General features: G+C 40.8%; 1 protein-coding gene across 4 annotated transcripts; it reads right to left on the bottom strand.

The window, feature by feature from the left end:
• Positions 1–337: 337 nt before the first annotated feature.
• On the bottom strand, positions 338–17,817 carry LOC115760421. 4 transcript variants are annotated; one of them, XR_004017646.1, is made up of 3 exons: positions 16,876–17,652; positions 1,315–3,399; positions 338–416 (listed from the first exon to the last, which is right to left on the bottom strand). XR_004017646.1 is itself a non-coding variant. In XM_030701728.1 (3 exons), exons 2-3 carry the CDS (start codon positions 16,876–16,878, stop codon positions 2,515–2,517), a joined length of 888 nt encoding a protein of 295 aa, XP_030557588.1. In that variant the 5' UTR covers positions 16,879–17,059; positions 17,727–17,782; the 3' UTR covers positions 1,096–2,514. The 4 variants fall into 4 exon arrangements, 3 of the variants coding, with proteins under 3 accessions (XP_030557589.1, XP_030557588.1, XP_030557587.1); XM_030701728.1 differs by lacking the exon at positions 338–416 and adding an exon at positions 17,727–17,782 and having other exon boundaries at positions 1,096–3,399; positions 16,876–17,059; XM_030701729.1 differs by lacking the exons at positions 338–416; positions 16,876–17,652 and adding an exon at positions 17,727–17,817 and having other exon boundaries at positions 1,095–3,399.
• Positions 17,818–25,149: the final 7,332 nt, after the last annotated feature.

Below are 25,149 nucleotides of genomic sequence, written 5' to 3'. Positions count from 1 at the left end.
TTCTGATGTTTGCACCGCGCTTTGTGGTGAAATACTTTCAGCCGTCAAGGTTGTGCGTACGTTTTTCGAAATTGCATCACTATGGTTGTCTCTTTTTTTCTCACGTACGGTTGCCTCGACTACCTTTGGCTCCATGTTTCCCAGAATTGTAGCGTCTTCTGCATCGTCGCCACCTGACGTTTTGTTACCACCCTCAAACAAATCCAGCATCCAATCTCCTTCTGCGGCTCTATAAACGGGATCGTCCATGATTGCTTCTGGGGCTGAACGCAATTACTGAATTGACATGCTTTCTCCAAACTCGACACTGTGGGCGCCCAATAGGGAAATTAATTCGCTCTTTGATTTTCTTAATATTTCAGTGAGTTTCATTGCCAATGATTTGCAATGTTATTTGGGTATACCCCACACCTGATCTGTAAAATAAAAAAGGCCGTTGGTTTTATTTTTACGCTTCTCGTCCGTTCCGTGCGGCTTTGATTTCAGCATTGAATACTTCTTTTATTCTTCTTCTTGTTTTGCTCGAAGTATCGATATCGTAAGCGGTATGGATACTTCAGGCATATTGCACAAAGTTGATTATTATCTTATCCTATAATATAATAACATTGATACATTTAAATATACATTCGATTGGTTGTCGATCTTACATACTAAACGCCATTTTTATACCCTGAACCCATTGAAAATGGGTAAAAAGGGTATAATGTTTTTGTGCAAATGGAAATGTATGTGACAGGCAGAAGGAAGCATCTCCGACCCCATAAAGTCGTAAAGCCGAGTCGATGCAGCCATGTCCGTCTGTCTGTCCGTCTGGATGTCTGTTCGTCAGTCCGTCTGTCCGTATGTATGAACGCAAGGATTTCAGAACCTATAACAGCTACATAGCTATTGCAATTTTAGATGTAGGTCCTCCTAGTGCCTGCGCAGATCGATATTGCTTCCGATAATCGATAACTTGCTCCGTTCAAGTAATCGATAAAAATCTATATCCGGTTTTATGGGCAATTTTGGTAAATAATAAGAGCTAGAGTCACCAAACTTGATATGTCGCTGTATATATATTTGCATTTGGTGGTGGAATAAGAGGGTTCAGGGTATCCCCTAGTCGGGTGCTCCCGACTAGAACCTCTTACTAGTTTATCATATTCTATATTTCGTTTTGCTTTTTATAAGCTATTTCAAATCTAAACTTAAACTCTTTTGAAAATCATCTATGTTATACTTATATAGGGTCTATTTTAGTTCTATTATAATATTCTGTGAACTGTCTTGGTAATTTACCAGAAACAAGTTCGTATGGACAGTACTCACGTATGTCGATGGTGTATTGTTGTTTCAGTCGCGATATACGAACGGATAAACTCGTTGAATGTTCAATGACTTCTTTCTACTGTTCCTTATGTCTGGTGATGATGTGCTGTTGATTGTATAATATTTATATTCATATACTTGTTCACGTCATTTATTAATGAATTTTAGTATTTAGTACTCATGTCCGTTGTGAACGTCTTCATAGGGCCGTACTTTAGTACAAAAAATTCAAAACATCCCTTAGCTACTGTTTTCGCACTTTTATCTGCTACTGGTATTGTAACTAGATATTAAGTTAGATCAAATATTATAGTGACTGCATAATCGTTTCCATTCACTGAACGCTGTATTGGTCCGATTATATCATTTAAAACAGTATCAATAGCTGTATTCGGTGTATTCGTTATTACCATTGGTGCTTTTGTATGTGTTGTGGTCTTTGCTTGTTGGGATTTTACACAAGCTTTCACATACTTTGTAATTGTTTTAGTCATTTGGGGCCAGTAATAGTATTTCTTAATTTTTAACAAGGTACGCGATATCCCTTTACGGCCTTCTTCTATAGGATCATCATAATATTTCAGTATTGCTTTTATTTGACTTTCGTAATTTTTGTCTATTTGTATCACTTTTGTTAGTAACGCTAGTTTTAATATATTTTAATACTTATTGGCCATATTTTTTTAAAATTTATTTATGATACAAATTCGATAATTTGTTCATTTAGTGAGACTAGTCTCACTGTATGTGTATGTTAACAATTTTATGTATTCCGGCTTCTGAGTTTGCCTTTGAAAAAATTGTCCTAAGTCAAATTTTCCATTAAAGTACAAATCTTTGATCGTTTCCTCTTTTAAGTAAACAAATTATTTTACCGAATTTTAGTTACACAAATTTCATTAGGTCATTATTGCCAATGACTTCATAGACATTGGTTTTTCTTCCCTTGCAGAGGGTATTATAATTGTGTCGGGTGTTTGTGGGGGTGGCGTCAGATAAATAATCCTTGATGTGATTGGTGAAAAAGCACTTTATTAGAATTTTCTGCTGCATGTAACAAACTCTGCTGATTAAGTGATTTTACATATTTTAAGTTGTCTCTCTCAGTGAGTGAGTCTCACACTGAGTGAGGCTCAGTCAATGCTGTGTGACACTAGCCCCCCCCCATGGCAATTGGTAATATGCAGATTGCAAGAATTCCTATTGCGTGCATTTGCCAGAGAGTATCCATCCAAACTTGGTATTTTGAGCCATCGGCAGACCGCCTTGGCTCGGGAGGATACCTGGTAGGATGTTGTCTGGGTAGACGCCGGCGCCGAGTACCAAAGGGACTGGAGATGGACGGAACCATTCGTTGTCCGCCAAAGCGACGTTGCTGAACGGGTCCTTCATGTCCGCTCTGATCGCTCGGGCTGGAGTTATGCAGCTGAGTTGCGGGTCAGCCATGAAGACCACTTCTCGAGACATCTGAGTTGTCTTGGAGCATAGCACGGCTGTGCACGCTCCTTCTGCTCCAATGCGCGTGACGGAAAGGCCATAGGCCTTTGCCACGGCTGCATTAATGCGGCTTACTAAACAACATGGATCGATCAGAGCCCGAGTCTCAAGGGTCCTTTTTCCGGTGTCGAGCAGCACTATGGCGGTGGGCAATATACTGACCCCCTTGTGCTGGAGAAGGGACGTAAGCGACGTCCGTATAGTAGCACGTCTCGGGCTTGGAGGTGATGTGCCGCTGGAGGGCGAGGAGCCAGAAGCTCTTCTTGTGGGCCTGTTGTCTGACCGAGAGGGTCGAGCGCTACGGGGATCACGCATGTGGAGTAAGGTGTGGTGGTCCTTTTTGCAAATTTTGCACTTGGCTCCACTGCGGCATGATTCCCCTGAATGCTGATGAGCCAGGCAGTTGGAGCAATATTTGTTAATTAACACGGCTCGGAGACGCTTCTCGGGCGTGAGCTTCAAGAAGCGCTGACACTTGCGTAGCGCATAGATGCCTCTACACACCCGGCATCTAAAAGAGTCCGTTCCTTGACGTTGATTGGATGCCTTCGTTGACGGTGCCTTGCTGGTTCTCGACAGAGGAGTGAACTGGAGAATAAGATGTAGGACAGGTGTTATTATGTGATGATTTTGTTTTGAAAGAGGGATTAGTTGCTTTTAAGGATTAGTCGGTGGTGCTATTTGCCTCAGTAGGAAGAAGGACCAATTTGGCTATCGGCCTTCGGATGACACCACGAGCGGTAAGCACGTCCACTACGCGGACCTTGTCATCTGTGCCTGGGCAAGCCAGCTGGACTCGGCCAAGGCGCCATTCATTTATTGGTATGTTATCTTTCTTGATAATCACCATATCACCGACTTGGAGGTCCCTTGTAGGGGACTGCCATTTGTTTCGCTTATGAAGCTTTTAAATACTCATTCTTCCACCGTAAGCAAAATTGCTGGTGGAGCGCTTTGAGTCGCTGCCAGCGGTTAATTATAGAAATAGTGTCTTCTTTGATTACTGGCTCGTTAGTTGACAGAAGAGGGCCACCAACTAGGAAGTGGCCTGGACTTAGAGCCAATAAATCAGTCGAATCTTCTGACATTGGAGAGATTGGCTGGAGTTAAGGCAGGCTTCAATCTTGGAGAGGAGAGTCACGAACTCCTCAAATGTATATTTTGAGGATGCGGTGGACTTGTAGAAGTGGGTCTTAAAGCTTTTGACACCTGCTTCCCAAAATCCGCCCATGTGAGGAGCGCCAGGAGGATTGAAATGCCAACACAAGTTTTGATGGCTATGCTTGGATAAGATGAGCTCTTTGGTCGCTTGCAAGAAATCTCTCGAAAGAACGGATGACGCTCCCACAAATATTTTCCCATTATCTGAGTACATCTGTTGTGGAAGGCCACGTCTTGCGATAAATCGCGAAAATGCGGCCAGGAATCACTCCGTGGTTAGATCTGTGGTGGCTTCTAAATGGATTGCTTTCGTGCTGAAGCACACGAAGACACAGACATCACCTTTGGTAATTTTGCATGCTCGACCAATATAGCTTTTAATATCGAAAGGTCCGGCAAAGTCTACACCCGTATGTGTGAAGGGTCGGGAAAAGGTTGATCTCGCTCTTGGGAGTTCGCTCATAAGTTGGGTCTGGAGTCGTCTACGGTGTATTACACAGACCTTGCAGGAGTTTATGGTAGATATTACCAGGACCTTGAGCTTTGGGATCCAGTATTTGGCTCTTATGAGGCGCATTACCAACTGATTGCCTCCGTGAAAACAAATGAGGTGGGTAAATCGGACCGGGAGGCGTGAAAAATCACAATTGGCCGGAATGATTATGGGGTGTCGCTCATCATAGCCTAACGAGGTTGACGCTCTCACCCGTCCACATGATAGCAGAATACCCCTTTGATCGATGAAAGGGGTTAAATTGTGAATGCTGCTTGATCCTTGAATTAGCTTCTTATCGAGCAAACAGCTATACTCCTTACGATAAGCTTGGCGTTGAGTATACTCGATAAGTCGGAACTGAACTCTTGTAAGTTCTTCATTACAGAGTTCGGCGGGAAAGTGGATCGCTGGATTTCTACAGCGCTGAATGAAGCGACAGACATATGCAATAACTCGCAATGCCTTATCGAATCTGGAGAATCGTTCCAGAAGGTTATAGGAGGGTAGCTGTGAGACATTGCACTTCACTGAGCGTTGTTTAATCTCTGTCTCAAGTACAGTAACAGGAACTGGCCATTGGTTTTGTGGTAGTTGTAACCATTCCGGTCCATGCCACCACAAAGTGCTGCCCAATAGGTCCCGAGGAGAAACCCCCCGACTAGCTAGGTCAGCTGGGTTATGTTCGGATAGAACATGGGACCATTTGCCATTGGTTGATGATATCTTGGCTACCCTGTTAGTCACAAATGTAGACTATTTGCATGGGGGTTTATTCAACCTGGCAAGAACAATAGTGGAGTCTGTCCAATTGAAATTTTCTTTACTCTGGATGGGGAGCTGAGGAATAAGAGCCGTGGTGAGCTCGGAAAGGAGGACGGCGCCACACAGCTCTAAGCGTGGTAGTGATACCGTCTTAACTGGCGCGACTCTCGTTTTTGCTGCGAAAAGGTGAGTGGAGATGCATCCGTCGATCTCGACGCGCAAATAAAGTGCAGCACCATATGCACGCTGGGACGTGTCACAGAAGCCGTGAAACTGCACCTTTGCCTTTTGCTGAAAATCGACCCATCTTGGAATACGGATCTCTTCGAGAGAGGGATAGTCGGTTAGGAAGTCATGTCAACGTTGAACGAGATCTTGCGGCAGGGAATCATCCCACCCCAACTCTTGGAGCCAGATCTCTTGCATGAAAATCTTTGCTCGAACTATCACAGGTGCTAGCCATCCAGCAGGATCGAGCAATTTCGCAATCTGTGATAGTACTTCACGTTTAGTGAGCGAAGGCTGAGATACCATTTTGCACGGAGCAAAGAAAAACTGGTCTGCTGTGGCTTGCCATCGAATGCCTAGCCTTTTAGCGACGCTGGCCTCGTCGATTTCTAAGAAATCCGCACACAGTAAGTGGTCCCTTGGTATTCCTTTCAACACTTCCTTTGTGTTGGATGTCCACTTTCTCAGAGGGAACAAAGCTCTGTCGAGTGACATGCGGAGTTCTGCAATGGCTGAAATTGCTTGTGGCTTCGTGTGTGCCCCTGCTAGAACATCATCGACATACATACAATTTTCAATTATATCGGATGCGATGGGACATTGTTCTCGGAGGACCCGGATTGCGAGGTATGGGGCACAGTTTACCACAAAGGTAACTGTATTAAGTTCGAAGTCGCAAAGTTCGTCGTTCTCGTTGCGAAATAGTATTCGTTGGTATGTCTTGGATCGACCTGGATTTGCCGATACATCTTGGTTATATCGGCATTGAAAACGTAGCGGTAGAATCGCCACTTTAGTATCTGAATCGTCAGATCGGATTGGAGTACTGGTCCCGTGTGTAGGATATCATTTCGGCTTTTGCCATTGGAAGACGGGCTGGAGGTGTTAAACACAACGCGAACCTTTGTTGTGGTGCTGTCGGGCTTAAAAACAGCATGATGCGGCAGGTAAAAATGATTGGGGTTGCTGTTTGGAGAGACTTGTGTCATATGACCTAAGTCGAAGTACTCCCGAATCACGGAGTCGTACTGCTCTTTCAAAGGAGGGTTTCTTTTTAAAAGATTCTCGTTCTTTAGAAACTGAGCTAGTGCGATAGATCTTGAATGTCCTAAGTCTATGTGATTAGGTTCTTGGAAAGGTAGGGTGACTACATATCTGCCATTCTCGTTCCTTGTTGTTGTTCGGATGAAATTACTCTCACAAAAGGAGTCCGAGCTCTTTACCAGTTTGACTGGAATGTCCTTCACCTCCCAAAATTTTGTGAGAATGACGTCTAATTGCTCTTTTTGAGAGACAGATATTCGAGTCGAGAATGACGTGATTGCGGTGGATGCGGTCTTTGAAACCGGGCCTGTTAAAATCCACCCGAAAATAGTTTCCTGGCCCAGCAACGTGCCACATATATTAGGATGGGAGCCGCCAGTTAGAATGGACGGTAGGATATCAGCGCCAATCAGCACATCTATTTGCGAACTCTTGTGGAAATTAGGGTCCGCTAACTGGAGTTTTGGCAGGGCTGTCAATAAACTTTGGGGGATCAAACATGATGGTAGATTCCCTGCCAAATGTGGTAGGGCGTAGGCTGATGCCTCGATTTGGATACGGAGCTTGGAAGGAAAGCCAATATTAAAATGGCAGAGCTTGCGAGGCTGGGCTGCAACAGCTTGATTTAATCCCGATACTTGTGCCTGTACGGATTTGTACGGTAGCTTTATCAGGTGGAACTGTCGCTCGGAAATAAATGTTGCCTCTGATCCCGAGTCGATCAGTGCACAAGCTGTATAATTTACACCCAAATGGCGAACATATATAACAGCCGTACTTAGGAGAACACCGTGGGTGTTAATTGCAACATAATTGTGAACATTCGTTTGTTCGGATCGAGTGGACTGTATGGATTGATTGGAGGGAGCTGTTGCTTGTGGCATGGAGACTACTGTAGGGCTCACTGGGCAGTGTCACTACGATGCAAGAGCGTATTGTGACGACCCTTGCACGTAAAACAATTGTAAGCACTTGTGCAATCCCTTAACTGATGACCCCTAGCGAAACAGTTCAAACATAATTTTTTGCTGTTTGATGTAAGTTGCCCGTTCGCTGACGGGCATTTGGAGAAATCGTGGGCACAGACGGATAGGGTGATTCTTCCTGGAGCACAATTTGCAGGCTTGCGGCTTGTTAGCGACCTTATTCTCAAATAAGTTAAGCCTTCTAGTGGTAGGAGATTCTGTTCGAACAATTCTGGAGTGCGCTGGAGTATTTGCGCTTGGCTTAAGCTCTTCTATCGCTTCTAGAGTGCGATAGCGTTCTAGAGAGTGTTAATTTGGGTAATTTGGAGGAGCATAGGAACACGAGGATACAGTCCCAGTTTTCTTTGTTGATTTCGGATAACTTCAGAGCTGTTAAGCAGCCTTAAATGGTGCTCTGAAGTTCCTTAATTGCCGTTCCAGACTCTTGGAAGATTGGCTGCAGGTTGAAAAGAATCTTGAGCTGGCTGTTGACTAACAATTTTCGGTTCTCAAAACACTCAGTCAGATTGGCCCAGGCTGATCGGAAGCCATCGTTAGTCAAAGGTGACTTCGATACAATCGCCTAACCCTCACCGCTGGTTTTCGCATTGAGACCTCTGACAACCTAGGATTATTTATGTAAATTGCGGTAAAGAGGTCTCGAAATGTGGGCCAACGTATGCAATCTCCGCTGAGGATTCTGTGTCGCAAGGAGGAAAGCGACACCCTGTGGGAACATATGTCGGAATGGTGGACTGAGCGGATGGTCTATTTTGGGCGTTAGCGGTATCGATTTGCTCGCTAAGTTTAGCGGCGCATCTCTCATATACCATGTAACAATAGTCGTACTTGGACTGCATAACTGAAATAGTTTCCAGTGAACCGGCTTCCGATTGTTGAGCCGACCTCGTACTCTTTTTCAACCTTGTCCCACAAGGCTCGCACTTGGTCCCGACGGACCTGGCACGTATAGAGAGACGGGTCAGAGCCTCCAGGAGTGTTTATTTTTGCCTCAAGCTGACTTAGCCGATCAGTGACAGCAACAAACTTGATTAAGGCCGCGTCTGTCATATTTTGGGCCGTTTTGGTATTAGCTCGCCTGGAAATCGGACTAGATCTTGTGCTAATGGTTGCCTTAGTCCGTCCGACTGCAGTGGTCAGGGATGCTTCGCTTTTAGCTTTGGACGGCGGGCGACTGATTTTTATCAGTGGTCTTGGCCTCGAACTAAGAAGTGCCATAACAGTTCCCCTTTGCGTGGACGCGGATGATTAGCTTTTAGTCCAGGACGATGTTTCCCTTTCGACTCTAAGGGCTGCTGTTGGAGACGGAGAAGTTCTGGAGGTGCTTGCGGACGGAACTGCTAATTGATGCTTTGTTTCTTCCCCTTTGCCAGTTGGCATACTAGGCGGAAGCGCTTGGGTAGGAAAACAAAGGTGCTCGTTTCTAGAAGTAGAGGTTGCGATGCTTAAAACAAAGAAACACTGGAATGCCGGTACAGGCAAATAATCGAGTTTATAATTCGATTGAGATTGCGGAAGACTTAAATAATTTTGCTTAAAATCAAAATTTATTCGATTTAATTGATTTAATTAATAAATTTATTTGACTTGGTAATTTAAAAAATACGATTATTTATTAAACACGGGAAATAATAATAAAGAATGCGATGCTCGTTTTCGATAATTTTATTATTATATTAGTCTTTGAATACGGTAACGGTTCGTATATTTTTACCTTTTTGTGGTACTCATAAAATACCCACTATTGTGGCTGAGTACACCGCTGACAAATGTAGAACTTCGAAGTTAATGTGTAGTGGCATTCGCTTGCCGTCAACCGGACTGAACGGAAGTCTAGCCAGCTAGTGTGCCTTAAAAACAAAAAAAAAAAAAAAAAAAATACATACAAAACATAAAATCCCAAAAGTGCCTAAAATCTCAATTCCTGCAGCTGTGGTAAGTCCTCTAGACTAAGAAGTGCTAAAGAGAAGAGGAGAGAACATGGCGGGCGCCACCCCACTGGCGTCAGCCACAAAAAGATATGCTGATAACCTTGACATCTTTGGCCCGGAAGGAGAAGCCCCTGAGCTCAAGAAAACAGCCATATCAACAAAATTGAATAATAAAGGAAATAAAACGGCAAAGTGCAACAACGAGGCAAAACCTCCCAAAATAAATGCCAAAGAGAATACTAATAATAGAGAAATAACAAAAAAAAATGACATATCCTCTGCAGAAATTAGTGACAGCTCAATGAGTGACACATCGATAAGCAGCGCTCATTCGATCAAAATAACATGCAAGTATACAAATGTCAATATGGGCTCAGCGGAAAATTATCTGAAAAAGCTACCAAACTCAGCAATCAAATACCTAAAAACCCAAATTACAAATAGTAACAAAGAAAATGAAAATAAGAACAATGAATTGATTTCAAACACAGACAACTCAGGTACCACCACAAATGACCCAAAGACTGAAAAACCTATCTTCCTGTATGATGCCGAACATCTAGGAGCTGCTTGTGTACTAGTAGACACAAGTCAAAATGAAGCCATCCAAAATAAAAATATAAAGAATGGTCTTTTCCTCTACGAAAAAATTCGTCACCTTAAACTCAAAGGCCTGAAGAACATAACGGCGATTGGAGCAACTCTTTACAAATTATATTTTGATAATGCCACCAATGCAAGCCAGATAATTAAAAATGAAAGTCTCAGCCAATTAAAGTACAAAGCTTTCATCCCGAGGAACTACACTGAGACATATGGCGTAATCCGTGGGGTACCAACAAGTTGGTCTGACGAGGATATCTATAATAATATCCAATCCGAAATCAAAATTAAAACGGTTGAAAGAATTATGAGGAGAAAAAAAATGAAGCGGGTGAACTATTGAAAGAAATCATACTAGAACCAACTGAAACAGTCAAAATAGGATTTCTTAACAATGAAATACCCAAATCTGTTCAACTTTTTAACATTTGCTCCTTAAAAGTAATGCACTTTTTCCCCAATGTAAGACAATGCTTCAATTGTAGAAGATTGGGACACACAAACTCTAGGTGCAAATCCAAGAAAAGATGTCTTAGCTGTGGCAAAGAAAATGGATGCCCCCCTGGATGCAAAAGTGGAAGATGCATCTTATGTAACGGTAGTGGACATCATTCCTGGGAGAAGAGTTCTTGCACAGTATGGAACAAGGAAACTGATATTCTCAAAATCATGACAATTAAAAAACTGGCCAGAAAAGAGGTCATGGAAAGCTATTCTCTCAATAACAATGAGATATACACCCAAAAAAACTATGAGACCAATTTCCCCCAACTAAGTCCAAAAACTAAAAATGTAATCAGCAATGACACAAGTGTCAATCAAATTATCAACAAAACGAAATACAGCAAAGTGGTGCAGCAGGTCGTTGGCTTCAACAAGCCACGCCCACACTTCATTCTGCCCTCATACACCAATGACACAAGCGATTGGACATATAATTACCCAAAGAAGGATGAAACTACAGCAATATGTAATGAATTATTCCAACTATTTTCTCCACTTTTCCATGACAACAATGAGCTCAGTACAAAATTAAATTTATTAAAAGACAAGTTCGAAAACGCACTTAAATATCAAAATGAACCACCCAATTTAACATCCAACAATAGTCAAAATCAAGATGCCCATTAAAATATTTCAATACAACATTCAATCTTTGAAGGCAAATAGAGACAATTTAGAATTTGCTCTAAACACAGAAAACTTTGATATAGCTTTTCTTTCTGAAATTTTTTCACATGACGAAAACAGAAATAACAGAAAACTAGCCAACTTCAATTTAATCAAAAAACACAGAGCAGATGGATATGGAGGAGTAGCCTTAGCATTCAGAAACAATATAAAATTTAGAAAACTGCAGTACAGTACAAATTGTGATATCATCATGGCAACGACGACCAATTTAAATACAAATCTAACCTTAGTTTCGGTCTATTTCGAGCCGAGAATCCCCCTTGAGGAGTTCAAACAGGAGATGTCCATGCTACTTGCACATTTAGAGCATATGACAAATGTAGTAATAGCTGGTGACTTCAATGCCAAGAGCACGGCCTTCGGCGGTAACATAACAAATGCACGTGGCAGATTTCTGGAAGAGTGCATGACCAATGCAGGTTTCAGATGCCTTAATACAGGTGCTAACACCTTCCAAGCGCAAATTGGCATCAGCTCAGGTTCAGTCCTTGACCTAACTTTCTCCAAAATAAATGCGACTCAAAGCTGGCTGGTCAGGCCAATCCAGTTAGGGGGAAGCCACCACTTTCCAATAATAGTGAACATAGACTACACAGCAGTCAAGCCAACTACCTTCCTGGCCAAGAAAAAATTGTTGAAGGATATTGCCAACCTCACAATCAGCAATAATCTGGATGACTTCAACAAAAAATTCTCATCTGTAATCAAAACATCAAGCTACGCTATACAAAATAATAAAATCCCCAAATACTGGTGGTCTGACGACCTACAAAAAATATACAGACATTTTATAGCTTCACAAGCAAAGGCCAACAATTTCCCCTCCATTATTAATTTCAACAAAGCTATTGCTCTAAAGAAACTCTGGAAAAATGCAGTTGCCAAAGCAAAAAAAGAAAGCTACATTAACAAAATCAGAATGGTGGACAAGCAACCGAACACAAGAATGGCCTGGAGATTCCTCAACTCCCTGAAAAACTGCCCACAGCCAGAACCAGCCAAACTCTGCCCATCTATGCACAAGCATTTTCTACAAATGTTAAAAGACCAGGTTTCAAGATCAACCAATTTCCAGGAACTCAGGTTCCCAAAAGAACAAAATTATGCAGAGATGCTCTTCTCCATGTCAGAGTTAACCGAAGCCCTAGATCACAAAAGGCCCACAGCGGGAGGGCATGACAAAATAACATATGACATGCTCAAGGCATTAAATGAGAACGGAAAAGCAAAGCTCATTGACATATATAATGATCTCTTTAAAGACTGCATAGTTCCTCCTCAGTGGAGAATCATAAACATAGCACCCATACTCAAACATGGCAAAGACCCTACGAATCTTGAGAACTATAGGCCAATATCGCTCATATCGGCCCTTGCCAAAACTGTTAACATGATGATCAAAAACAGAATCTCTAAATACGTGGAAGAAAACAACATCTTACCTATAAAGTCCTATGCATACAGAAAAAACAAATCCACGACCATGTGCATAAATGATTTACTAACCACAATCTCGCTACTTAAACAACAGAAGAAAGCAGTAGTCATAGTCAGTCTGGACATAAACAATGCGTATAACTGTGTCTGTCTAGAATATTTAAGTAAAATCATGTTACACGAGGGCATACCCGCAAAATATGTCATGTGGATAATGAATTTCATGTCCAGCAGATGTCTAAAAATTGGTGAAGAAATGCTAGAAGTAAGCGGAGGAATCCCGCAAGGTAGTTGCCTGTCTCCTATCCTATTCAATCTGTACACTAAAAGATTGCACCAAATAGAAGACCCGGATACTAAAGTATACCAGTATGCTGACGATTTTATAATCCTATCTAGCAAACGATCCTTCCCAAGTGCAGTGAGTAACATACAGGACAAGTTATCAACTTTCCAATTGCTATGTGAAGATATAGGCTTGAACTTCAATGCCACCAAAACAGCCTCCCTATCGATGAGCAAAAGCAAGAGAAGAATGATCAACTTAGTCGTTAATGGGAGGAACATACCGCAAGCCTCGGAAATCAAATTTCTGGGAAGGTTGCTGAGCGCAAATATGTCGCTTAAGAATCATGTTAAAGATGTAAAAGCAAAAATGCTGAGGAGCCAACAGGTATTGCAATTTTCAACATCGATCAAAGGTGGCCTTAGACCAAGTGTTGCTGTAAACATATACAAAACCTTCATAAGAAGCAAAGTAGAATACGCCTGTACAACGCTGAACATGAATAAAGGCATAGCAAAAAACCTAACCTCACTGCTTGCAATCCCACTTAGGAGATGTATGGGAGTGACACCTTCCACGCCGACTCACATCATTTATGCGCTTGCAGGAGAGCTCCCTCCCCTTTTCAGGGCTGAACTGTTAACTGTTAAAGAAATAATTAAACTCAAAACATACAATCAAGACCAATTTAACACAATCAAATCAACGTACCACAAATCTCCATACAGGAAAACATATGAAGCGCACAAAGACATACTGGACAACACAAAACCAAAAACAAAGTATAACTCAAATCCAAATTTAAAATTAACAACAAAAATACTAAGTAATACTAAAAACAATACCTCTCTTGAGGAAATACAGTCGACATTTAAAAATACACTCCACAAATTTAAAGAATTGGGATACCACATTTTTGCAACAGATGCTTCTGTAATGGAAAATACAGTTGGAATAGCGGTATACAACGTTACCAGCGAGGAAGAATATATTTTCAGCTGCAACAAAGCAATCTCCTCGACATCTGCGGAACTATTAGCGAAAAAAACAGCAATGGAAATAGCGAGGGAAAAAAATATCGCCAAACATGTAATATTTACGGATAGCATGGGGGCGATAGCACTTCTAAGGCAAAAACAATCATCTTCATACATAGTGGCGGAAATTCATATGATATTAGACTGGACACGCTTAGAAGAAGCAGAAATTGTATGGATCCCAGGTCACAAAAAGATAAAGATCAATGAAAAAGCTGACGCATTAGCCAAAAAGGCATGCACAGAAGGTATCCCTCTAAACATAAGCTACAGTGTGGGAGATGCATTTAGAGCAGCAAAAAGACGCGTATGGCAAACATGGAACAACCATTATAAGGAATTATGTAGAACCAAGGGCATTTTCTTTTTTAGCCTTTTCCCGGTCCTAACAGAAAACCCATGGTTTAAGAAGATAAAGTGGACAGCATCTAATATTAAACTCATAAACCGCCTCTTCACTGGACATACATATGATAAAAAATACCTACACAAAATCAACAAAGTTGATACTAACATGTGTGAAGTATGCAATGATATAGAAAGCGCAGAACACTCCATCTTCCAATGCCATAAATTTAATAGTTTAAGAAGAAAATACAAAATTTTTACTCGCGCTGACTCAACTAAAGATATACTAAAAACAAAAGAACATCTATATTTAAGAGAACTAACAAAATTCATAAATGAAGCAAAAATAAATATCTAAACCAAATAATTAATTATTACAATTACAGACACACACCAGCTTACTGAACCAACACAAACAACTGACTACACACAGGACTGCCTCGAGCTATCCTAGCCACAACGTATCTGGTCATCTGCCGCAGTATTTAGCGTCGACCAACCCCATAGACAGTTCTCGCAACTGTCTTCACCAAATCAAAAAAAAAATAATGTGTAGTGGTTTTGTTTATTTACAATACATTAGTGGTATTATTAATCAATTAATTATGATTGTTGTGTTTTTATTTGGTGCGTCTCGGAACAAGAGTAATTGTATGGGAATGTGTGCAATTGCATAAAAACGTGTAATTGGAGTACGGATCGGCAGCTGTGGTTTTTACACACATATGTGTGTGGTGTGTACATACGCACATACGACGGTTGAAATTCCAATTTATTACTATAATATTGCTGTGTTATAATATTGCTGTGGATTGTGCACTTAAAAATATTATATGTGGACACACATAGTACATATGATTTGTGGATTTATTTATCGGATGTATGTACTATGTGGTTGCACAAATATATTCGTTTGCACTATGCACAATTATAAGTTAAGAAACTGAATTGGGGGGTGTGTTTATTTTTATTAAGTAATACAAGGTGCAATAAATTATAAGTTAAGAGAATGAATTGGAGTTTGTGTTTATGTTTATTAAATAATAAGGTTAAATATAGTGCCTATTCAAAATGCATATGGGCAATTATATTCGGATTGAATATATGTATGTATGTATGTATGTACATATGTACAATACGTGCTGGTGAACCTGGTGTATGTTGTGTGTCGGACCAAGAACATGAATTAACAATATTAATTAGGAAACAATATTGTGAAGCAACTTGTCGGATTAAGTGCGGACACGTAATTAAAAAAAAAAAAAATTTTTTTTTATAGTTAGGAAAGTGCACGAGTGCGTATGTACATACATACAAAAAATGTTGAAGTGGATTTCTTTTGTAACACAAAATTTAACTAAACTGTTTTTAGTTTTGTGGTCGGATAATTTATATATATTTGTATATATATATAATATATATATAGAAACTTGCCAATCAGTTTTCTTAAAGAAAAAAATATTGCGGATATTGCCGAATATATGTACATTGTAACATACAACGTAGGATAGTTGCAGAGTCGAGCTGATGGGAGTATAGACACCTTACGGTTTTCCGGCTCTATCTCGTCGGCGATGGGGGGGTTCAGAAAAAAAATTCCGAGATGTCAAATGCTCGTTTGCAAATTATTAATTATTAAAATTTCGCGTGTTGTTTTGGGGGAACAGGTCGCCTATCAATCGGTTGAAACGACAGCATAGACAAAGAAAAGAAAAAGTAGGTCTGCACTTATTTATGAATGGATAGTGTACGATAGCTACCCCAGGTATGGAAATTGGGAGCAGCGTATGCCCACCCTACCATGATAGTCCAAGGGCCAAGACATGTTTGAGACGATCCCTTGTACACCCTTGTTATTGTTTACATTGACTCAAGTCCGCTTTTCATAGATCTTTCATTTAAGTTGTGGTTATTCCTTAACATTCCAAAAACTATTACAACATATAAATGAATTAATTTTACTTTAAGTTAGAAGCAATGATCATTTATTATATGATATTATCTTCCCTACCACTAACCAAATTTAACATATCTTTTGCTTACTCTAGGAAAAAAACTAGTTGATGTATTTTATTACTATACCGAAGCGAAAAGTTGCTGAAAACAGTAAGGGTTAATATGTATATTTTATATATGTAAATATGGCAAAAACGAAAATATATGTCGTTATAATAAAAGTAGGATTAAGCCATGCAGATTATATTATGCGGCTAAAGACCATTTTAGATGTTTAATAAATTAACCGGAGGTGTGCGTAATAATTAGTGCCACTACTGTACGGGGCACAGCTGATATGCATTGCATGCGACTGAGCAAAAGCTTGCCAATTTGTTATCAATTTTATTTTTACAGTTGTTTACTCAGGTTTCACATAGGCTCGGTTCACGCTTTGGCACAACAAGACGATAAAACAACAACAACTGTTTAAAATTGTACGCATGCTCATTTGGCTGCTGAGAAAAAAAAAACTTATTTTTGGTTCGTGAACCTGTCAAGTAATACCCTGGGTAAACAGAACAATTGTAAATTATAATGGGGTGCTCCAGCTTACCATTTAGCAGATCCAGCGACGAAAGTACTTTCGGCGGTGTTCATACGAGTGGTATTTATAAATATGTTTAAAGGCAGTGTTTATTTTTCTGACGCATTGTTTAAGATGAATTAAAGTTTTAAATTTTCATTTGCCGACAAAAATCACTTTGCTTGTCACTTATTGTTAAATCGGCAACTTTTCGCTTTAGCACATTATACCCAACGCAAAAAAAAAAACAATTAAAAAAAATAAAAGAGAATATTATCAAAACCCAAAACAAAAAAATATGCAACTTCCTCGTCGCTAGGTTGGCCGCTCGGTAATTAACTATTATAACTTATTCAATTAAATTATTCGAGCATAGCAAACTTGTTAAATCAAAAATATTTTTCACTGCGGGTTATGGCTCGGAATATTACCAGCGGCGACACTTTCTATTGCAAACCTATAAAATTTTTTTTTTTTTTTGGTTTTATGTGCGTCGATCCGTGCTCGTTTAGCACATACTACTGAGTCAGGTGGCGATGATCTGCAATGCTCCCTGTGCCCGTAATTCCGCTTCTGCTCGTTTATTTCAGTGAGAAACTGAGCTTAGGGGTTTTTGTATAAGTGCCAATCCTTTTTGGATTGGCACTAAAATTAAAACTTGGAAAGGTTGTTCCATCCGACTGTGGCTTTGCTTTTTCAAACTACGATCAGCTCTGCACCAATTGATAGCTGCCTGCATGGACTCAAGCCAATGGGAGTTAGCCTTGTTTATTTCCGCAACAAAAAGTTTCTTTTTTTTTTTTGTTTTGTTTTGTAGTGGCAACTTTGTGTTAATTATTTATTTTTAAATTTAGCACAAAAGATAAAAAAAAAATACAAACACGTGCTTGCAGGTTAGGCTAAGCTTTGCGCCAAATTATTAGATGCGACTGCTCTGGTTGACGATCAATGGTAGAAAAGGTCGAGTCTGGCTTGCGGAAGTGTCATCTAACCTCACCGTGTCGAGAATTCGCAGACACGCATTTTTCTTGTAGATCGAACACAAGTGTGCAATTTCCAAGTGCAATCGAATAATTTTATATTTCAACTAACATTTTAAATAAATATAAATCTATTTATATTATTATATACATTATATTATTTTATATTTATATTTTATTTTCGTTGTCATATGCTGCGTAGGTAGGAAAACTACAACAACTAACAAGAATACTACTAAAACTAAAAGAAACCTACTACTAAGTGTCAAACCAATTGTTAGTCACAACTGCATTAACGAAAATTCCATTGCCTACTTTTGGGCACAAAAAAAAATAGTCAACTAATTTTTTTGGTAACAAGCGCCACTACAACATATATAGAAAGGAAATTTTGTATTTACTTATCTTTGCCAAAAAACTTGTGTAGGGGCGATCGGTTTATATATAATCCGGCTCAAAGGACCAATGTTTGTGGGGGTGGCGTTAGATAAATAATCCTTGATTGTGATTGGTGAAAAAGCACTTTATTAGAATTTTTTGCTGCATGTAACAAACTCTGCTGATTAAGTGATTTTACATATTTTTGGTTGGAGTGATGGAGGTGAAAAGGAGACCACAAGGAGAGTGCTGAGCGCATCTGGGATCGACTGTGTGAGTGAGTCTCTCTCAGTGAGTGAGTCTGTCTCACTGAGTGACTCTCTTACACTGAGTGAGGCTCAGTCAATGCTGTGTTCACACTAGCACTGAAGTGGCATGAACATCGTGAAATGTGTAACGCATAGAAGGAGACATCTCCGACCCCATAAAGTATATATATTCTTGATCAGTATCAACAGCCGAGTCGATATGGCCATGTCCGTCCGTCCGTCTGACCGTCTGTCTGTTTCTATGCGAACTAATCTCAGTTTTAAAGCTATCGTAATGAAAGTTTGCAGAGCTCCCTCTTTCTGTTGCACGCAGCACATATGTCAAAACCAGCTGGATCGGACCACTATAAATATAGCTGCCATAGGAACGATCGGTCGAAAATTAAGTTTTTGTATAAAAAAACATTTTATTTTTCAAGATATCCTGACCAAACTCCACATTAATTAGTTTTACTATACTCCCCATATATATGCAAAATCCTATTAAGTTCGGACCACTATATCATATAGCTGCCATAGGAACGATCGGGCGAAAATTAAGTTGTATGAAAAAAACAATTTATTTTTCAAGATATCTTAACCAAACTCGACATTTATTAGTTTTACTATGCTCTTCATATAAATGCAAAATCCTATTAAGATCGGTACACTATATCATATAGCTGCCATAGGAACGATCGGTCGAAAACCAGGTTTTTGATTAAAAACCTTTTTGGTTATCAAGATATCTTGTCCAAACTCAGCATTTAGTATGTTGACGGGACTTCTTAGATACGGGCAAAGCACTATGAGCGTTATGAAAAGGTTGGGTCTGCAAGGCTATTAGATCTTCGGCGTGCCGAAGATAGCCCTTCTTTCTCGTTTTTAGATCTTTTTGATCTTTTTGCAATTTTATTGTGTCATCTACGCAGATGTTTTCCTATTCATGTCAATTAGTGTCTCTATGTTTATGCGGGATAATGCATCCGCTAAATATTTATCTTTCCCCTTGAGGTATTCTACCGTAAATTGGTATTCTTCTAACTCTAGTCTCATTCTTGTTAGTTTTGATGTGGGATTTTTCATTGACAACAAATAGGTTAGGGTCTATGGTCTGTTTTAATTAAGAAATGTCTTCCATAGACTTATGATATGAAATGTTTAATTGCCCATTGAATATCAGCTAATTTGTAGCATGTTACATGCAAATAAGCATATGCCCACCATAGTGCAGTGTATACAATATGTTGAGTGTCAAGTATCAAGTGTCAAGCGCATTGTTTACATAATACAACTACCGCCAAGTGCCGTAATATGATCAGCCACTTATATGTGGACTTGCCTGCAGCGTGAGATCTGCAGCGTAAGCACTATGACGTTTTGACCGTTCGGTCCCAAGCGCATTCCAATGTATATGCCTTCTGCATGTAAGTTATTTAGTGTCGTAGCAGGTAGCCGTGGGGATCCCGCGTAGCTGCTGATTGTGAATTCCAGGTCCAGCGTCGTTTCCGTGAGGAAGTCGATCCAAGGTGAACACTGATACGATTTTTATGATGATTACGTTGGAGGACTTGACTTCGTCCCCCTTGGTGATTATTGCCCTTGTGGTGCAATAATGTGATCAATAAGAACAAATGTTACGGTTATGAGCCGGAGTACGAAATAGACAACTTGTGTCTTTTTTATTAAAAAACGAACTGAAGCCAAAGACAAATGCAAAACATAATTCTACTTAGCAAAGTCAATGCGTCGCGCCATCGGACCACAGTCGGCATGCCGACTCAGCATTCTCAGCGTCGCAGCACACCAGCAAAGAAGTGTCATGCGATCGCTGCCGATTGCTGCCAGTGCAGAGCACTGAACTCACAACTTGGCGTGTCAGCATCATTCATGTGTTGTTGCTTAGTTGCTATAGTATTTATGTGTTATCTGCAACAACATTTGGTATATCCAGTTCGCCCCAGCAAGCATTGGTGGATCTGCAAGAAAAGGTTCCAGGAACAGCTATAAATTCAAACAAGATAAGTAGCAGTGCACCTACCTCAACTTGTCCATTGCCAAATTTCCGGCAACTCCAGTTAATTAATTCTTTTGTGTGTCTGAACATATTTTTTCGCTTCACATTGTCCGTGGTTAAAGCGAGGGGCAATTGTATTTAAAAAATTCAACAAAAAAACCCGCAGATAAAATATTGTTCGTGGCCATTAAGGCGTCTAAAAAGTGATAAATATTGAAAGAAATAAAACAGAAAGTGACTCCGATAAGGTCGCCATATTGGTGTCTGTACATATATATATACATATATGTACAAGTGCATACCCAAAAATTTAACCGATCGCCATATTGATGTACGCAAGTACATCCAGACATATCTGCACACATAGGCTTTCGCTCCGTTGAACAACAAGTGTATGCGCTTCTCCATTCCAACCTTCACCAAAGAATCACACACTAAATACATATATAAAAACACACAATTCTAATTGGTATTTAATTAACTAAAACCACACTGTGCAAATTCACCTGCATGTATACACACACACACATCCTATTATATGTGTATCGTTTGTTATTTTTCCTCCACAGCAGCTTCAATATTAATTTATATATTTATTTTTACCAATTAATTGGCAAGTGTAAAACGTAAACAAACAACAGGGTTGTAAAGTGTCAAGATCGGTTTTCGATAAACTGATTCTGTGAAACTTTTATATTTTGTATGTTTCCACCTTGCCATTGAGCTGCGTTTACTTAATAAAATACAAACATATACATTACTTTTTCTTATTCTTATAAAAAATTTATAAAACATAATTATAAGTTAAGACGTTTCCAAGTTGCGTATTAAATCGAATATCCGTGCGATTTTTTATTAAAATAACAATTTATATAAATAATTCTATGACAAAAAACCTTTTCATTGAGCTGCGTTTAGAATAAACGTGCTTCTTCTTGAGCTCAACCATCAATAAGCAATAAGCGATAAGCATCATTTTTTTGCGCGATCCGTTTCCCCTACACGGCCGCTTTGTCAAAAGAGAATAAATCCTTTTCTCTGGTGTTTCAATAAAGAAATAATTAGATTTTTTCTCAATTAAAGGAAACTAAATAAGAATCAATTTGGTAAATTATTAGTAAAATAATTAATTTAACAAAATTTTCCGATTTCGTTGGACTCAATAGTGCACACCATTTCGGTCATTCCATTTTATTCTGATATCTCGATTCCATCGTTCCTGTGCCATTTCTTATTCCGTTTTCTCTCTGCTGATTCAAATTATTTGTATTTGATCACATTTCACCTGGTTAGTACAATTTTTGGCTCTGTGAAGATCCTAGTATGCCAATCGGTGGTGATCAAAACAGCCAAACACGACTCACAGCACCGTCCGTCAAGGAGTCAAAGCGACCTTTAACCTCACCTAGAGCAGTTTTCGGGAAACTCAAGGTCGAGAGTACCAGCACAACCGTCCGCAAGACTGTGAGTCCGATTCCAACAAGAGATATTACCCCAAAAATTACCCGTTCGACTACGCAAAAAATGCAGAAGTCAAGCGAAATGGCACTGAACGACTTCGTTTCTATAACTGACCGACTAGGCCAGTTTGAAGTGAAGATCAATGACGCAGCGGACAGTGACGTGTCACTGTTCACTCTCCAAGTCCGACGAGATCAGATTAAGACTTTATGGGAAAAGGTAGAACGCGAGTACGAGTTATGTTCCAAAGCTCTCAACCAAGGCGCTTGCAGCAGCAGTGACCTGGTGGCTATGCAAGCTAAATATGATTACTCGTACTCCGTTTACGAGCGATGTGCGGCTCAACTAAGCGAAAAAATAGAAAGAGCCACGGCGTTAAATAGACAAGCTGAGCAACCCCCCTCCAACTTCTCCATGTCCAGGGGTTGCAGTCTCCCGCCATGCGACACTGAAGTTTTCAGTGGGGATTACCTACGCTGGCCTACTTTCCGAGACTTGTTTACAGCTGTTTATATTAACAATCCAAGATTGACGCCGGTGGAAAAATTGTTCCATCTTAATTCCAAAACCAGCGGCGAAGCTAGAGCAATTGTCTCCAAGTCCCCGCTCACGAATGACGGCTTTCAGTCAGCGTGGGCGAGCCTGAAGGAGAGATTTGAGAATAAGCGACTATTAGTCAATAGTCAATTGAAAATTCTTTTCAATCTCCCCTCAGCAACACAAGAGTCTGGAGCCGCCCTTAAAGAGCTTCAGGGCACAATCCAGGGATGTTTAACGGCTCTCGACTTGTCCAGGGGGAGCACCGAAAATTGGGATTGTCTGCTAATTTTCTTGTGCTCCTCTAAATTGCCTAAGCTCACGCTGTCGTTATGGGAACAATCGCTCCACGATAAGGCAGAGATCCCTCAATGGTCCGAGATGAATTTATTTCTGATCGACCGATATCGCACCTTGGAGGCGATAGAGGATGTACGACCTACCGCACATACGCCACTCCAGTCCAAACCCACAAGAAAAGAGTCCAACCACCTGAGAACCTTCGAAGCAACAGTGACTGCAAAGCCACAGCACTGCAAATTGTGTCAGAAGGAAAACCATCCCGTGCGTCTATGCCCGCGTTTTCTACAAATGTCCGTACCCGAGAGAGTTTCCGTCATTAAGCAACAAAAGCTGTGCTTAAACTGCTTCGCCAGACAGCACCAGTTGAAAGACTGCACCAGCGCACATAGTTGTTTCACGTGCAAGGGACGTCACAACACGCTACTCCACCGTGACAGACCCCAGGTGCCCTCAGCTTCCATAACACCAATAGTTTTGAACCCTCCTTCACCAATACAGTCCACTTCTACTTCAACCCAAGCTACCGTTCAAAACTATTTTTCCGCAAACTCACATGGTGTTCTCCTCGGCACGGCTGTCATCCAAGTGTGTCATTTGGGCACAAAGTATACAGCCCGGGCATTAATCGACTCTGGGTCTGAAGCGACCTTTATTTCAGAGCGATTGTTCAAAAGGGTTAAACTTCCTTATCAACCCGTCGACGCACAGGTCTCCGGTTTGAATCAAGCCATTTCGGCTCAACCTCAAAAACTTTGCCATTTTAATATTGGCTCTCCTATAAAGCCCAGGGTTCATATTGAAACCTCGGCTTATGTTCTTCCAAAGCTGGCAGGCAATTTGCCCTCCTACACCATCCCCCAAACTGCTTTGGAAGAAGTTCCAAAATTACACTTGGCCGATCCCTCTTTCTATAGGAGCTCACAGATAGACGTGCTTCTCGGCGCCGATATCCTCCCATCCATATTGTTAGGTGGCTCCTATCCCAACATATGTGGCACTCTCCTTGGTCAAGAAACGATTTACGGCTGGATCCTTACAGGCCCCGTTTCTAAGACCAGTGCCAAATCTGTCGCATCCTTTTCGACTCAAGTCTCGCTGAATCCAAATGCGAGCTTGGATAAACTGCTCACAAAATTTTGGGAGGTGGAGGATATTCCAGTTAAGCTGGAAAAGGAATCCGACCTTTTTTGTGAGCGCAATTTTCAAAAAAACACTAAAAGGGATAAAAACGGCAGATACTTGGTCACACTGCCATGCAAGAATTCCGATCACATCCAGTTAGGCCATTCAAGGTCCATCGCACTAGCTCAATTTCTACGAAATGAGAATCGTCTGGCAAAAAATGCCCCCCTTAAGGAGCAGTACGATGCGGTGATCCAGGAATATCTGGACTTAGGTCACATGCGACAAGTCCCTCCAAGCAATGGTTCAGATAACTTTTATCTACCACACCATGCTGTTCACAAGCCTGACAGCACCACGACCAAGCTCCGCGTAGTATTTAACGCCTCCCACCCGTCATCGAATGGTAAAAGTCTGAACGATGTGCTACATGCAGGGCCCGTTCTGCAATCCGACTTAACCATTCAAATTCTAAGATGGCGCTTCTTCCGATATGTGTTCAATGCCGATATCACAAAAATGTATCGGCAAATACTTGTGCATCCCAACCACACGCCCTATCAGAGAATTCTGTTCCGAACAAAGGACAACGAGCTTCGTGACTTCGAACTCAGCACAGTCACGTTTGGAGTTAACTGTGCCCCCTTTTTGGCAATCCGGGTACTACATCAGCTATCTGATGACGTTCGTTCGCTCTATCCCTTAGCAAGTCATATTATCGCAAACAATATGTATGTCGACGATGTACTAGCGGGAGCCCATTCCAAATCAACAGCAGATCAAGCAATTGCAGAACTCCGCAAGGCCCTTGAATCTGCCGGGTTCCCCTTGCGAAAATGGACATCCAATGAAAGGGACTTGCTAAGAGCGATTCCCAAGGACCACTTGCTTCACGCCGACTTTTTAGAGATCGAGGAAGCCTGTTCGGCAAAGACTCTCGGGATCAGATGGAAAGCTGACACCGATAAGTTCTTTTTCGCTCCATCCGAGCTAACAGCCAAACAGTCCGTCTCCAAACGTGAAGTCCTTTCACAGATTGCCAAACTGTTCGACCCAGCAGGTTGGCTGGGTCCAGTCATTATCCAGGCAAAAATATTCATGCAGGAGATCTGGCTCCAAGAACTGGGCTGGGACGATCTGCTACCTGAGAGTCTTCTCATTAAGTGGAATTTATTTCTGCAAGAGTTTCCGGGTCTCAGTGCGATTCGCATCCCTAGATGGGTCGAATTCCGCCCACAGGGGACTATCCAATACCATG

This window comes from Drosophila novamexicana, unplaced genomic scaffold, assembly GCF_003285875.2.
Source record: "Drosophila novamexicana strain 15010-1031.04,08,12 unplaced genomic scaffold, DnovRS2.1 tig00000434-arrow-pilon, whole genome shotgun sequence".
NCBI classification, from domain to species: domain Eukaryota; kingdom Metazoa; phylum Arthropoda; class Insecta; order Diptera; family Drosophilidae; genus Drosophila; species Drosophila novamexicana.
The sequence above is the reverse complement of the archived record's forward strand: the minus strand, read 5'-3'. Positions and strand labels throughout refer to the sequence as shown.